The sequence below is a fragment of the Lolium rigidum genome, chromosome 6 (assembly GCF_022539505.1).
Source record: "Lolium rigidum isolate FL_2022 chromosome 6, APGP_CSIRO_Lrig_0.1, whole genome shotgun sequence".
Lineage (NCBI taxonomy): Eukaryota > Viridiplantae > Streptophyta > Magnoliopsida > Poales > Poaceae > Lolium > Lolium rigidum.
In genome coordinates, this window is record NC_061513.1 from 255,217,087 (window position 1) to 255,233,859 (window position 16,773).

General features: G+C 45.3%; 1 protein-coding gene across 1 annotated transcript; it reads left to right on the forward strand.

Moving 5' to 3' along the window:
* The first annotated feature begins 6,849 nt into the window (after window positions 1-6,849).
* On the forward strand, window positions 6,850-9,741 carry LOC124666245 (probable ascorbate-specific transmembrane electron transporter 1). The gene is made up of 4 exons (XM_047203592.1): window positions 6,850-6,984; window positions 8,050-8,098; window positions 8,183-8,382; window positions 9,172-9,741. Exons 1-4 carry the CDS (start codon window positions 6,850-6,852, stop codon window positions 9,478-9,480), a joined length of 693 nt encoding a protein of 230 aa, XP_047059548.1. The 3' UTR covers window positions 9,481-9,741.
* The last annotated feature ends 7,032 nt before the right edge of the window (window positions 9,742-16,773 follow it).

A 16,773-nucleotide genomic window follows, 5' to 3' on the forward strand; every position in this document is an offset into this window, starting at 1 on the left:
TGACAGCTTCAGATGGGGCTGGGAGAAAGATTTTTCTTACTCTGCGCGCTCAGGTTACCGAGCTTTGTTCGGAGCCAGGGTGGATATGCCAGGGACGCTCCAGATTTGTCGCTCGAGGGCTCCACCTAATTGCAAAGTTTTCCTCTGGCTGGCTAGTAGGAACAGATGCTGGACTACGGACAGATTGAGCAGGCGGGGACTCCCACATCCGGCTGCATGTCCTTTCTGTGATCAGAGTACCGAGACTCTAGACCACCTGCTCATGGGCTGTGTGCTGTCCCGGGATGTCTGGACAACTTGCCTGCGTTGGTGAGGAAAGCTGCACTGGATGCCGCAGTTGGATTCGAACTTCGTGGCTTGGCTGCAGGAGAAGCGTAGTGGACCTGGAGGGGATCGCGACCTCTGGACAGGAGTTGCCCTCGTTTGCTGGTGTCTCTGGCGACATCGCAATGACATTGTGTTCGAAAGGACCGCCCCTTCCAAAGCCGTGGTGCTTTCAGCGATCGCCATTGAGCCGGAGATGTGGAGAATCGCTGGGATTTTTAGAGGCTCTCTTGCGTTAGTAGATAAGTGGAGATGCCGCGAGTAGTCCGGTTCCGTGTGTGTGCTACCCTGGGTAGTGGGGTTGCGTTGCGCGGGCGTCTGTGCCCCGAACGTGTTGTATCTTTGGCCTTCTGGCCTTTCTCCTTGATTCTGATACGTCTTTCGATGACGTATCCTTAAAAAAAAAAAAATCAAACGTGCTCCATCTACCTTCATTCTTTGGATTGTTAGAGGATTTGTTCAAGTAACTAAAAAGGGCTGGGAAGTGGTTTCCCTTTCCTCCCTGGGGAGAATCTGAAAAGATCATCCATCAAAATACAGATTCCAGGTGATCCAAAACAATGTATAGGGTTGTCAGCCCGTCTCGAGCTTGCAGGAGACCGAGGGCGTGGCACAATGAATCGAGCTGCTGTGCCGTAATGTACCGGAGCGTGACGACTCATAGAAGGGGTGCCCTGAGCTGTGCGCTGATTTATTGCGTTGCCTAGCACGGCAGGATGGAACACCTCATCGTTCGTTTCATCATCTCAAAACACTCGGCAGCACAGCGCTACGCAACGGAAGGGCTGCTCTTCTGGAGCGCTGCCTCAATCCATGCGAGAAAGAGAAGAACGGCCTGATCTAGGTGACCCGTGCCACTTGTTGTAGTACCACTACTAGCTACGAGTAGCTTATAATCTTTCCCTTTTGGTGCAAGTCCCAGTCCCTCAGCTGGATGCTCTAGGGCATCTTCCGGAGCGAACCATCCTATTTCGGGTCATATGAATGGTTCTGCGCATACTAGACATGGCGTCTTCTTTTCGGCTTGGTTGGAAGGCAAGTTTTCTTAGCGAGTGTGTCGTCTACTTGTGGCAGTGGTCGGTTTGAGTGGGCTTGTCCTTATGGTGCGACGAGTGTGGGCTTGGCCCCGTGGTGTTGTATGGAGTTTCGTTCAATTTTCTCCTAAAAATTTGTGCAATTTTTGCTTAATTAATGAATGAGGTAAAACTTTTGCCTCCATTTTTTTTAAATGAATTGGTTTGTGTGGTTGGCGCGATCTAAACGGATCAACTCGCACCGATTGACCACCGTTCACCAAATTTGAACTGCTGATGCGTTGGGGTGTCCTTTCTTGTTCTCCCTTTGGCTACCTAGGCTCTCTCGCCAGTGGCACCAAAGACGTACAGAAGCAACTTCCCTGCCCGAAGCCCTTGCCCGCCATCTCCGCTGTCACCCCTAAGAGCCACCGTCTACACTCTTGGTCAATGTTACCGTCGCCAGTTTCGAGTGGGTCCTACGTGCCACGAACCTCGTTCTCTGGCTGCCGTCTACATCATCGATAAAAGATCTGGCTAGCTGCTGTCGTCTCCGACCATTGTCGCAACTTCCTCCATTTCTAGCAACAACTCATAGTTCACGCGTTGTCGGAGTTGACTGCCTACACTGGCCTCCATCCCATCAGCAGTCACGCCAGTGCGGACACAATGGTTCGCGCCGCTATGCACACTGGTCTGGCAGGCTAGACCGTCATCGACAAATATCCGCGGGACGGTGCAAACAAGCCAAAACGGATCGAATAGGTCGTCGTTTTGGATCACCTCGCTAGAGAGGCCACTAGTGGAAAACAGGCCTTTTGATCCGGGTGGTTAGGGCCTTTTGTTGCGGGCGGCCAGCCGCGACAAGCAAGGCGCGATAAAAGGGTGGCCTTTTATCCCGGGTCACTTACGACCCGCGACATAAGGTCCACCACGTGGCAGCCGCATGGCTCTGCTCCCCAAAAGGATTCATGCCATCTTACTTAGACCAAAGTATAAGTTCCTTGCCTCACCTGCAAAATCCGGAAACTCTCTCCCGATGTTTCTCCACTGCCGACCATCAGCGGGGTGCCTCAACATCGCGTCTTTCTTACGTTCTTCCATGTGCCATCGCAACAACTTGGCATGCTCTTTGTTTCTGAACAAACGTTTCAACCGTGGTATTATTGGAGCATACCACATCACCTTCGCAGAACCCTCTTCCCGGGTGGCTCGCCCTCAACATCACCAGGGTCATCTTTTCCGATCTTATAACGCAATGCACCACATATCGGGCATTTATTCAAATTCTCGTACTTCTCACCGCGGTAGAGGATACAATCATTAATGCATGCATGTATCTTCCGCACATCTAATCCTAGAGGGCGGACAAGCTTCTTTGCTTCATATGTACCGATGGGCAATTCATTATTTCTTGGAAACAACTTCTTTAATATTATCATCAATTTCTCAAATCCCGAGTCGATCACACCGACCTCTGCCTTCCATTTCAGCAATTCCAATATGCTACCCAGCTTTCTATGCCCATCTTCACAACCCGGGTACAACAATTTGTGGTGGTCCTCTAACATCTTGTCGAACCGCAACCTCTCCTTATCCGTGCCACGCTCTCTTCTTGCATCGAAATGGCCCGACGAAGATCATCATCAACAGGATCATCTCGATGCCTGTTCTTCACCTCCTTCTTCTTCATTGTCGTCCATTGCGGTATCAAAGCATTCGAGAGAACATAGATCGGTACTGGTCATCATTATCTTCTTCCTCATCGCCGTCTTCCATCATAACCCCTTCTTCTCCGTGCTTGGTCCAAACATTATAGCCGGACATGAATCCAAACCGAACCAGGTGGCTCTTAATGTCTCTTGAGCAAGAGTAATCCTTCTCGTTCTTACATTTTAGACATGGACAGCACATAAAACCTTGCTTCGACTTGTTGGCCTCGGCCACAAGCAGGAAAGAATTCACGCCCTCTCGAAAGCGGGGGCACATCGGTTACCGTACATCCATGGATGACTCATTTGCATCATAAGTACAATTATATATGTATCGGATGCAATCACCTTGCTAAAATTAGTATTGTACGAACTATGCATATATATATAGTCGAGAAAATAGTTGCTAACCTTTTAGGATCAAAAAAAGGAGAAATCTTATCAAATAAAACCAAGTGGCATCCCTCTCACAAGCATTCCATCAAACACCTCTTGTGCACATGTAGAAAAAATGAGCTAGCATACACCTCCACCTTCACCACCAAGGAAAAAATGAGGCGGGGGGGGGGGGTGGCTGGTCGCTTCTATATATAGGGGGACATTTTGTCGCGGGCCGTATTACGACCCGCGACAAAAGGGTGGCCACGTCGCTCCTAATCCTTTTGTCGCGGGTCGTAATACGGCCCGCGACAAAGGCCGCGACAAAAGCCTCCGCGCGCTCCACATGGTTTCGGGACGACGTGGCCAGGCCATTTGTCGCGGGTGCAGGCGCGCCCGCGACAAAAGGCTCCCACGGAAGCCCTGTTTTCCACTAGTGGGCCTTAGTGTAGCATTTGATGCCTGACGTGGCATATATTGATCATATTACCCTTTTTTTTTTCGACCGACGACACGGGCCGGTGATGATGTCTAGTGCCTGATCGATTGCGTCTCTATCTATCCGAGGGAGGGGGCACGCACTTGCCTACGGCACGTGATGCAAGCTAGCTCCCGCATAAATACTCAGCGATGGATTGCTACGCCACTATCATTTACGCTGCTGGACGTACACATTAGTGCGATCGGGGTTCGATGCACGCATCGTGCGCAGCCCGTGTCACGCAGCGGTCAAGAGAATACTGTATAGGGTTGACGTTGTGCTGTAACACTGTATCTGGCAGCGCAAGTGGAATCACCGCTACCGGATCAGATCGATATGTGTGGGCGCTGGCGCTGCGCTCGCTGGACGGCCGGAGCCTGGAGCAGTGAAAAGCGTGCGTAATGTTGATTGAACATACTACTTTCAGCTGAGAACATGGCGCCTGGCTTCATAGTGTACCGATCGCAGAACTTATCCTTGCAGGTGAATACCCGCCAATTCATTTGCCCCGCTTTATCTCCGCCCCGCAATCAAGGTGGTGGCACGTTACTGTTGCTTCCAATTGACGATCATCACAAAGGGATCTCTCCATGGAGAGGATCCAGCCGGTGCTACACTTGTAGGCTGGCTGGTGGAGTTTCTCTTCCTGGTCATTGATCAATATATCGTTCTCTCTTTTACCTCTTACCGTCAGCTTATGCGTGCGTGCATGGACGTGCCTTGAAAATCACACAAGATACAGATATACAGAAAAAAGACGAATGGTGAAAGCAATGCCTCGTATAATAACTCCAAGCGAATTGAAAGGAGGGCCGTGCGTGAATGAACAGCGCCATGGCAAGCCAATCAATTGCTACAGAGTAAGAGTACTTCAAGCCATCACAAGAGCCAGAAGAAAAAAGATAACCAAAGGACTCTCATCCCGTGAGGCAACAAACCCTAGCTGCCGCCGCCTGAGCCCTCCACCACCTCTCCACCCCCTCCCTCGTCACCACTAGGGCTTTGGCCGGGCAAAGGCTGCTCGTTGCCGCAAGCGGCATCGGGGAGGAGGTGGCTCGTTTCCTCTCGTGCGGGTTTGCGACCTAGGATGTTGCCCTATAGAGGACGTGGTGCGCATTGGGCAGCACCGCGGCAAGGCTTCCCTGGCGGTGTAGTGGCGCGACGAACGTCGGCTCGGTGGTGATCCCTGTGGCACTGATCTGGCGACGGAGGTGCTCCCTCGGTCATGGTCTCAACTCTCAACGACGTCCTTTGGCTGCCATCGGGTGATCGTGGCATGTCATTGATCCCGATCTAGCACGACGGCGCAGAGGAGGCTGTCCGGGGCAGTGGTGCAGCATAGCGGCGCGCAGCGGTCTCGGCACGTCTGGACCGGAAGGGCCGCAGATGTTGCACTCGTGGTTTCCTTGTGGTCGGCCCGATCTCCTCCACTACGGTGCCACTCGTCTCATGGCCGGTGTGGCGGCCAGGTTCGCCTCGATTTGCGAAGCTTATTCGGTGGGTCAGGCATGACATGAGAGATGGACATTTGCGTGGGGGCTCGGCCTCCTTGGGTTCCACTTTCAACAAGATGAAGATATGACTAATGCATGTCCTCCTTGATCTTGGATGGGGTGTTGTGTTTCGGAGGGCTCCGCCAATGAACTTCTATGGACGCGTTAAGCCTGGAGTTTGCTGGATCGGATGAAATTTGGTCGTGCACTGGATCGGATGAAATTTGGTCGTCCGCACCCATATTTTTTTCCGACCATTTGATTCAGGAAGGAGCGACGCGAAGCTCTGCTATTTGTTGCCTCATGGAACATGTTTGGTTCTATGGTGAAGTCAGAGGTAGAAGTAGACAGTGTCATGAAAGTCGAGTTTGGAGGACTAGTAATGGTGATTTATGTCTTTGCGTTGATGTGGAATTTGGTTGGAGTTTCAGGATTCGTAACAATGTATTTAAGTGAGGGCGATAACACGAGTAAAGTTTAAAGTTTTAACTTTCAAGCTGAAACGTTAAGGCGTGGTTTTAATTAGTTGTGATTGTCACTAGTCTTATTAAATGCACTGTTTTAAGAGAAGGTACTATATTCAGGTATATGATCGAGTGATGATGATGCTTGTGCACTGTTTTCTTATTAGAGACGTTGTTTTTGTAGAACTTAAACTTCACGTGTTATTTTAGTGGTGGTTGTGTTGCTCCGAGGACTGTAGCAGGACTTTTTTAACTTTTATTTTGTTTTTGTGTGTATATGTGATATCATTAGTATATTACGTTGTTGCATATGCTAAATATAATTAGTATTTTCACAGTATTAATATATACCTTTTGTCGAAAAAATGACTAAGAGCCAGAAAAAGAAGCGGCAAACGAATTCCTGGCCGGAGCCGTCGTGGTTACAGGCTAGAGCATCGAGACAGCAAATTCAGGTTCGCGCATCCGGCCGTTGGGCAAGTTCCAGGGTTAGGTGCCGCGTCGCTGGCACTGCCTATAGCTCGATCTCACGATCACCTTACCTTCGTCACTCGTCAGCCTCATCAGCTCGTCGACTGCTACCTTCCATGGACTTTTTCTTCTGGTGTTTAGCACGTCGATATCTTGGTAGTGCGAGTGCCACTTTTTCTTGTCCTGTGTCCTGTGGCAGTGCGTTTTGGTACGTTCAGGTATGTTTGATTCTGCTCAAAGGAGGCAACAGATACTAGACGGTGACAGGGACAGCATCTGAAAATATCACCTTTTTTTTTGAAACTCTGTCCCTGTGGCTCAACAACATCGGTGATCGAACATTGACAGGTCTAACTGAATCATTTCAGCCCATTTGATTTCAGGCCCAATCTCGGAACGTGCTTACTGTTATCCAGGGCCCACCTGGTTATTCGTTAGGCCGAATGTGACTGAACTCGCAAAAGTTTGACTTCACAACGCGTAGACCGCGATTCCTCTGTGTCGCCTGAGGAGATGGCCGTGCCGGCGCCGGCCAAGGCGGCTCGCGCTCTCGCGGCCACGGCGGCTGCCCTCGTGTTGCTGTGGTGCGTCCACTTCCGCGGCGGCCTCGCCCTTAGCTCCCCCACCAACAAGGGGCTCATCTTTAACGTACGTAAGAACTCCAGCTTTTCCCTCGCTCTCCGCTCATGGATCGTGGATCCAGGGACAGACGCCCCTGTCCTTGGGTAGGTCGGATCTTTAGTTATCGTCAAATCCATGTCTTTGCCTGCGTACTGCACTGCTTGATTAATGGCACATGCGTGCCGGTTAATGGCGGCGTCCTTTGCTTTTGGGTCACAAGAATGTACTATGCTAGTCGAGCTGGTCTTAGCTGAATCTTGACGATGCAATTAATTTCCCTTCTTGTCCATCGTAAGTCAGTCATATGCATCTAGCGTTGGAAAGGAAGATTTCAGGTTTTGTCTTCAAATAGCTTCGCTGAACTTCATGCAGAAGCCGGGGTATACCCCCATTTCGAAAAAAAACCTTCGCTGAACTTCTAATCACAATTGTGAACTCTGTCATGCACATCGCTTGGAGGATTTCTCCCATCTATTTTTTGAGTGCACCATTAGTGTTAGAGTATGGATATATTTACAAGTTGATTGGGAGCCTGGATCTGGTCCTGAGATGAAATCATCATACTGTCTTGTTGGAATATATGGAAGCAGAGGAATAACAATATTTTCAAAGGCCTTCAGCCAACTTTCAGGGATTGGAGAGCTGGATTTGATTCTGATGTAACCCTTCTTAAATATAGGGTGAAAAAATGTACTGTACCCATTTTGTCATCATGGATTGACAATCTGTTGTAGTTTGTAGTTTAGTTTTTGTGTCTTTCTCCTTTGTACATGTGAATTTTTTGTGAGTTTGAAATAAAAGGGCTGTGGGGGTCTCCCCTGCAGTAGTTAGTTTCAAAAAACATACCTTTGCTGAAGGCCATTTTGAAGTTTAATCCCGTATAAATGAGTGTACTCTATAAATGAGTGTACTCTATAAATGAAGTTTAATCCCGTATAAATGAGTGTACTCTATATAACGCTAAGGGTTTATGTCGATAAGATGGACTGGCATTGTACAATTTCATACATTGAGATAAGCCAAATTCCTAATGTGCAAAGCTCAATACGTGGGATTGGTTGTGCTTAAATTTACAAACTCACTATTGTGCAGGTTCACCCCGTACTTATGCTGATTGGATTCATCATCACAGGGAGTGAAGGTCAGGTTTTCTTCCCTTCCTTGATGGCCCTGCGATGAGGATATTTAAATAATGCTGACCAAGCTACTTTTAACTTGTATGTAGCCATAATGAGCTACAAAACATTGCCGTGGAGTCATGACACGAACAAGATGGTGCATTTGATTCTTCATGCTGTTGCACTCTTTCTGGGATCATTCGGGGTATATGCTGCCTTCAAGTTTCACAATGAAAGTGGAATCGACAACCTATACAGCTTGCATTCCTGGGTTGGACTTGGTGCTATCATTTTGTATGGTTTACAGGTAATCCTCATAAACTGTTACCATTTGTATATTCAGATTCTAAAAATTGCGGAAATTGATATGACTACAGTTTTACTGCATTTGTTGTTTGCAGTTGTGAATTTTAGTAATACCACACTCAGATTTAGTGACACCAAGGAGTTCTCCAGTAGGAACAGACCACCTTGGGCATTTATCAAAATACTAGTTGCATTTATGCCTCGATGGGGTTCTCAGGAATTCTAAGAAATGAAATATCTTGTGCTGTGTTCTGCTCTCTATAGGGGACAAATATTTTATTAGGAGATAACCAATCAAACAACATAACATAGCTACCTTGCCAGGTCTTGCATGATAAAGGAGTACCAACTAATTGATGATCCAAGAGCAATGAACACAAAATTCCTTAAATCAAATATATTCGGTCTCTTTATATTCTCTGATGATAAGGTTAAAAATCATTATTGGTGACTTCCCAGCATGAACCATTCATGTAGACTGTAGAATCCTACTCCTATCCACAAACCAGTTTTAGTTTTATGGTTCCTCTTCATTTGCTATATGAGTGAACTATGAGCCTTAGAGGTGGCTTGCTTCTAAAGAGGATGTTATTTGAATTTTTAAGTACCGATAAGCTAAATATTATGAACATATGGTGTTCCGATCTTGTTCATATTCCGATGGCTACTCTTTTTTATTTCTTTCAGAAACGGTAGTTATGCTTATGTATAAGATAAACTGCAGGAATAGTTACTGTCAGCTTTGTGTGGATATTACCTCAAACCTGAATATTCTACGATCATGTTTCAGTGGGTATCTGGCTTTGCCACCTTCTTCTTCCCGGGTGCCTCACCAACACACCGACGTGCCATGCTCCCATGGCATGTTCGTGCTGGGCTCATTATCTACGTGCTGGCACTGCTCGCAGCCGAGCTGGGGTTCCTGGAGAAGCTCACCTTCCTTCAGACCGCGGGCCTGGGCAGATACAGCTCGGAAGCCCTGCTGGTAAACTTCACCGCCCTTGTTGTCTTGCTACTGGGCGCAACTGTCGTGCTGTATGTCACTGCTCCTGCGCAGAACGAGCATACGCTTGGGTATTCAGCAGTTCACAAGTCCTAGATCCTGACTGTCTGCTGCATTTTTGTTGGATCCTCTTATGTTTGAAGTACAGACAATAACTTGTTCTCTTCATTTCGTAACTGAGTTGCTGCAATCTTGTTCAGATGAAGAACCACACAATGTAAAATTTTGCCCGGTAAGTTACCAATAGATTCACTTGAGTTGCTGTACCTAGCGTTCAGATTCAGAACCACAAAAGTGTAATCAAATTTGTCCGTTGTGTGTGATGAATAAATAGATGCATCCATTGGATGAACAGAAGATGAGGTATCCTTCTTACTGCAAAGAATTTCACGCTAAAGTGCTGAACTGAACCTTTCGCTCGATCAAATCAAACAATGTACAAACGGCGCAGATAAATGCAGCCAAGAAAAAAAAATCCAGTGATCTACTGATGTACTCTCCTACCTACTAATGAACCATCTGCCGTCGTTGGCATCACATGGAACGGGACGACAACATCTAGGCCGATAAGTAGGCAAGAAAGACGTCCTCGACTCTCCCCTCGGCAACATTGGCATTGGCCTTCCTCTGCTCGGCGTACGCCCATGACGCAGTCCACCGGCTGCTCCCCAGCCCCGCCTTCTTCTCGCCACCGTGCACCGCCATCGCTGCCCTCCGCGCCGCCGCCCTCTTCTCGGCGCGCCGCTTGGCCACATACTCCTCCGAGATGTACACGTCCATCGCGACCTTACAGCGCTGCAACAGGGAACCTCAACGAACTACTCCGGATCTCTGGAAGTTGCAATACGGCACAGTAGTATCACACAACGGTGGCTTGGAGAAGCTGGAGGCTAGGAGCGGCCTGTGTGACCTCTCGCGGCATTTATCGGGAGTCGGAGGCGCAGAAAACAGGTGGGCAAAGCCATAGTTTCTCACTGCAAAACCACTCGCCTGTGTCGCCGGATTCTGCGAGCCGTAGCTGCCGGTTTGCGGCAGCGCGTGACGCGTGAGAATCGCAGAGATCCTGCTGAGGCACTTTGTTTATGCTTTGACGCACGTGACCAAAGTTTATGCTTCTTAGCGTGACGCTAAGAGAGCTATAGCGACGCTAAACCATTCAGCATTTTCCGCAAAAATAGAAAAAATCTAGAAAAAATAGCCATCTTATATTCATAGTATAATCTAAAAAATATGAACAGAAATTCAAATTCAATGATGCAAAATGTGCACTAAACAACCATTATACTGTTTAGAGTTAAATCCATTAGCACTAACTGAACTTGACGCCCAAAGTCAATTCAGTCACTGTACTAAGGAAATACCCTTTTACGGTAATCGAATACGTGATGCAGCGTCAGAGGAGGTCACTAGCCCAGACAGGCCTTTGTATGGGGCGACTTGGGAATTTGCAGGACCCGTTGTCAGTGGAGTAGGAAACAATTATTTATCGTTTAGGCCCTGAGACATCCCAACATTAGTGCCCAGGTGTTCCACCAGTATAACCTGACCCTGCCGATCGTTCCCAGATTAACGGGAGGGAGCAGTAACCGCCGTGCCGCCATCGAGGTCGTTGCTACCCCTGGTGTGGATCGTCAACGGATTTCATCGGCGGCAAGGTACAGAGGGAGTCGGTGCGCCTGTTGTACGTCGTCGTGATCCGAGGCGGCGATGTCTCCTCGGAGGCGTGCGGAAGGAGCTCCCGCTCCAATATATGGTAAGAACACAATCGTTGTCAATCTCTCCTCAAATCCATGGTTTTTTTGTAGATACAGCGTTCAGGGGGTCGATTTCAGGTACTTTATTTGATTTGTGTTACCTATTAGCCGAAATTTGAAGGCCTTCTGTATGGTTTGAGTAGGGGATTTGGGTGGGTTTAGGAGCGATTTATGGGTTGGGTTTTACTGAAGCAAGGATCTTTTCAGATGAAATTGGTCACATGGATCGGATAGTGATGAAGTGTACACATATTTCCAATTGTCTTTCAGTTTACTCAAGGTTGCAGTAGCTAAAATACATTGTTGACTGAACTGTACTGGTTCATGTATTTAGTACTTAAATTATGAAATTTTGAATTGTCAGGTAGATGTAGTTCATATTCCATTCGCTGATGCCGCTTCATCAGTACAGCCGAATGGTCAAGGACACCTTCTCCGGATTGACGCCACGGGTCTTGGCCGCAGACCCGCTCTGCAGCCTCGGAAAGGATGTTGTCTCTGTAGTGCTGCGGCGACGCGACCTGCACGACGCCGCAGACCTCCATGGGATCTCTGTAATGCTGGATGGAATCATAAGCGTCTTCTGAAGGCAGATAGTTGTTCACCGCAACCTCCTTATTCTCATTCTTCTTATCTGAATTCCCCTATTAAAGAAACACATCGAACCAAATAATTGAAGATCATAGCAGCACTAATTCCCAATAAAAAATGCTAACAGTCCAAGACTCTGAATATTTTGAGCCAGCTAATTGTCCTAGATGGAACTAGTCTGTCAAAAGTTTCAGTTATATACTGGCATTGTACTGGCTGTATTTTTCATTGAATGTCTGAATGTTAGCGAGCAGAAGAGAAAGTCATTGACAATAAGAAGGATACAGTCCTCGAAGAAGCGTCTAACCTCGACGAGGCGGTGAGGGGGGAGCTCCTTGATGTGGTTGAAGTGCCTGTACTCGAGGTCGTCGGTGCATACGGCGATGATCTTGTCGTCAGCCTCGCCCTGCTCGTTCACAAAAATAACATACGAGGAGGCGTCAGAATCCCTTCATGGAGCAAATATGATGAATACAAAGAGATCAAACAGAGGAGGCGGGTGAATCATGGGCATGAGTCTGATGGCCTTTGCTATCCGTCCAGGGAATAAGCTGTAACAGAGAGGCCCGGCGGCGGAGCGCTGAAAGAGAGGACCTCCCGCTAGAGATGGCGGTGAATCGGCGCCGCTCCGTTTGGCAGCTCGCGACCTGCGGTGGCTCTCCGGCGGTAAGGTCTCCGAAGTAGAGTAAAGCAGAGGATTGGAGGGAGGGGAAATTCCAGTCAATGAACTGGTCGGGCCTCCCTGGTAAGTAGTTCATGATGCTTTTACACAAAAGCCCCTACCACCTCCCATTGTTTCTCTAACTAAACATTAAATTACCTAACACTGGGACCAACACACGGCCACGTCGGCAAATACAATGTCCCATTTTGAGCGGTGACCGTCTGTGACACTCCGGCACGTATTCGATGACCACAAAATGGTATTGTCTGAGTATGGTGACTGAATTGATTTTGCGAGACAAGTTTAGTTACTAATGATGGATTTTACTCTACTGTTTATCAATAAAGAGAGTGCATATTAGATAACCATAGCCGCCAACAACAACAAGCAGGCAGGCAGCAACAACAAACAACTGACACACATATGTTCATATTACATAACCAGGTTGACAGGTTTCAACTTTCCAATCAGCAATGCATCAACTAGCAATAGCAAGCAAGCAGCAACAACTAACACCATAAGGTCAAACGCATAACAGTGGACTTTCGGAATGCAGTCAATAAGAATGGCATAGTTAGAGTTTCAGACTAATCAGAATCAGATGAGTGCATGTCAATGTCATTATCCTCCGAAGATGAAGAACAGGTTTCCACAGGGTCTTCTTTGATGCTATTAAGCAAAGAATGCATGCTCCTTTCCTCTTCTTCCTATGTAATGCAGTCTTCTTGTTGATTTGTGCTCCTGATGTTGATGCTCCCTGTGATGCTTGTACTTGTTCAGATTCTTGAGGTTGTACAACTTCAGTTTCCTCAGATTCAGCTGTGGGAACTATCCCAGTAATGAACTCATTATCATCATCATTTAGAACATCATCGACTTCCTTCTCAATGGGATCTCTCCTCTTGTTAGCTTTCTTTTGAATTAGCCTGGAGTTGCATTTCACAAATACAAGGTCCCTCATCTTTCCATGGAGTAGTCTGTTGCGCTTCTTTGAATGAACCTGTGCCAGAAAACATTGAACGTTGTGAGTTTTTTGCATTAATTAACAGGGAACATCAATTTGCAAACAACCTTCTTTCATAAATTATAATCAAGCTAACAAGTAAGAACACAAATTCACAAGCTTGTTGGTGTATTTCTTACTTGTTCAAATACTGACCAGTTCCTCTCACAAGCGGAGGAGCTACATGTCAAACTAAGGATTTTCATTGCCAATGTCCTAAGGTTCGGTGTGCATGTGCCATGATTCAACCACAAACTTGCTGCAATTAAGTAATTATAAACTAGAATTTTGAGTGTTAAGACACTAGAGAATTTGAGATCAAAATGAACAACAATTTAATAATTAACATCGAAGTATTGAACAAATATAAATCACCTGGATCAAAATCTAGTTTCTTCTCTGTCCTATTGCGATGTCCTCTCCAAAGGAATCATTTTGATTTTTGTACAGCTTGAGTTCTTCAATGGCCATGTCCTGAATCGTCGGATCATCAATCATCCTTGTAATACAAGTGATCACGGCTGCTCTAAATTGTCCATCTCCCTCAATGGATTTCTTGTTTGGATAGTAATAATAGGGGTTTAGAAAGTAACCGGCTAGATGTAGTGGTGACTTCAACTTGTTGTCCCACCTCTTGTCAATGATATCAATAACATCTTGGAAACGGTCCACATCATTGTCAAACCTCAGAAATTCCCTTTTTTTAGCATCAAGCATACAACCATGGAAGAATCACATTGCTGGCACATCAATATCCATTCTTCTCAACAAATTAGCCATTGGCTCAAAGAAATTAACAGCCGTGTCCACACATTTCCGGAAAGGATCATTGTTTTCATAGATTTCTTCCTCTTGGCCTTTTTGAGGTAACCCATCTCATCTAGTTCTTCAGATCTGAATAGTTTTTGCAACTGCTTCTTATTGTCTTGCATGCTTTTCAGATTTAGATAATCTGTAGCAAATCTAGTAATGTCGGAGAGCACAAGATCATTTCCAAGGACATCCCTCATCAAAGACAATACTCTTGTATGAGCATACAAGAACACAGTCACTTGCCTTGACTGAGCAATGGTCTTATCAACTGGTTTAAGCTTTCCTATGTCCTCCAACATCAGGTCAATACAATGAGCAGCACATCCATTCCAAAAAAATTGATGGTCTCTTTGCTTTCATTAGACTTGTTGTTGCTACATTGACACTGGCATTGTCGGTCACCACTTGAACAACCTTCTCTGCCCCTATGTCATCAATGCACTTGTCAACAAGCTCTAAGATGTATTTTCCATCTTTCTTGACAGAATGCTCCGTTAGCACTATGAACAACTAGGTTCATTACTCCCCTGCTCCTCTTCAGTCATCACTGTACAACCTGTGCTTGACCATGCATCCTTATGATTGTTGAATGTTTCCATCAATTTTCTTTTCCTTTTTTGCAAGAAAGGACCACCCATCTCATATGCAATAGGTCCATCCAAGGTTTTTCCAAAATCTCCAATTGCCTGGATCATATTAGCAAAACTAGAAAGTGTTACAGTGTTGTGTGGAAGCTTCATAGAAAAATTGGCATATATATATCTGGAAGCTCTATCCCTCCTCTCTTTCTTTTCTGAGTTGACAACTTTGTTTTAACCTTTTGGCTCAAGGAATTGGCTTCATAGAAAAAACTAGCTATATTCCACCATAGGCCAAGCAAAAAGGGTGAAGTCAATGCATAAAAGTAAAGTATAATTATATCAAACTCTTATACTTATTTATGAGATTTTTCTATCATGATTGGTATTAATAAATATATACTAACAGAGGTATTATATCATAAAAAAAATAATTTAAGTTATGTTTAATTTAAAATGTACTTTACAATGAAAGTCATTTTAGTTATTTTATTTTATGAGACACTCCGCTTAAGGATATATTTACATACAAACACCTTAAGTGTGAAAATAACGAAAACAGACATGCATCTTTGAATTAATGTTTTATACAAATAACGAATATAACTAATGGATTATATATTGTTGTGTGAGTGGTCTTCTCTATTTTAATATCATTAAGTATATTATATCTGCAAGCTCTATCCCTCCTCTCTTGTCTTTTCTGAGTTGACAACTTTGTTTTAACCTTTTGGTTCAAGGAATTGGCTTCATAGAAAAAACTAGCTCTATTCCACCATATGCCAAGCAAAAAGGGTGAAGTCAATGCATAAAATTAAAGTATAATTTTATCAAACTCTTATACTTATTTATGAGATTTTTCTATCATGATTGGTATTAATAAATATATACTAACAGAGGTATTATATCATAAAAAATAATATAAGTTATGTTTAATTTAAAATGTACTTTACAATGAAAGTCATTTAGTTATTTTATTTTATGAGACACTCCGCTTAAGGATATACTTACATACAGGCACCTGAAGTGTGAAAATAACAAAAACAGACGTGCATCTTTGAATTAATGTTTTATACAAATAACGAATATAACTAATGGATTATATATTATTGTGTGAGTGGTCTTCTCTATATTAATATCATTAAGTATATTGGTATATACAGATTCCAAATAACACTTGCCTAACAAATATCCTAATAGAGGCTTCCAGTGTATGATTAGGTAAAAACATTATAGAAAATTCTCGAGTACCAATTGAACCATCGGCATGGTTATTTTCTATGGTCAAATATGTCTTACAAGTTATAGTGAGTTCAATAATAAGTTGACACCATGTTAACGTTCTTTACTTGTTATTTAAATAGTATCACTTGTAGCAACCATTAGCGAACATAAAAATATTGTGGGTTATGCTAATTTTGCTTACATAAAATTTGATTATTTTATATGTTTATTGCAATGCGCCCTATCATATGTTTTATACAAATGATCATGTCAATTTCTCACTTATAGACAAAATTGAACATGAAAATGTATCTAACCTAGCTTCTAATACAACATGCATGTGATAGTAGATATAAACAAACAGTGCTCCTCCTAATCTGCTGCTGAACACTCATGGTGAATGGGCAGTGCGTAAGCAGATGAGTGCAGCTCTGGCTGAACCTTTCGCTCGATCAAACAATGTACAAACATCCGCCCCCCCCCCCTCCTCTCCTCTCCCTCTACTACAGTACCTGACCACCTCTCTCCTCTATCTGGGCCGGACCGAAGCCATTCTCGGCGGCGCTGCCGTCGGAGAATGGTGGAGGCGAGGCACCGGTGTTTCCTTTGTATATACTAGGGTTAGTTTTCCCTCTGTTTCGTTTGTGGGGCTTCTGCTCGGTAGTAGGAGCGATGCTCCGGATCTTGGCCGCTAGATCTGTGGCTTAGGGCTGCTGCCTACCCTTCTTGCGCTCCTCTGGTTGGAGCTGAGGGAGTGGAGGA

Excerpts from the sequence above, each read along its gene's own strand:
- LOC124666245 (XM_047203592.1), top strand. The coding sequence starts at position 6,850 with ATGGCCGTGCCGGCGCCGGCCAAGGCGGCTCGCGCTCTCGCGGCCACG. Across the intron at positions 6,985-8,049 it reads ACAAGGGGCTCATCTTTAAC|GTTCACCCCGTACTTATGCT; the intron begins GTACGTAAGAAC and ends ACTATTGTGCAG. Across the intron at positions 8,383-9,171 it reads TCATTTTGTATGGTTTACAG|TGGGTATCTGGCTTTGCCAC; the intron begins GTAATCCTCATA and ends ATCATGTTTCAG.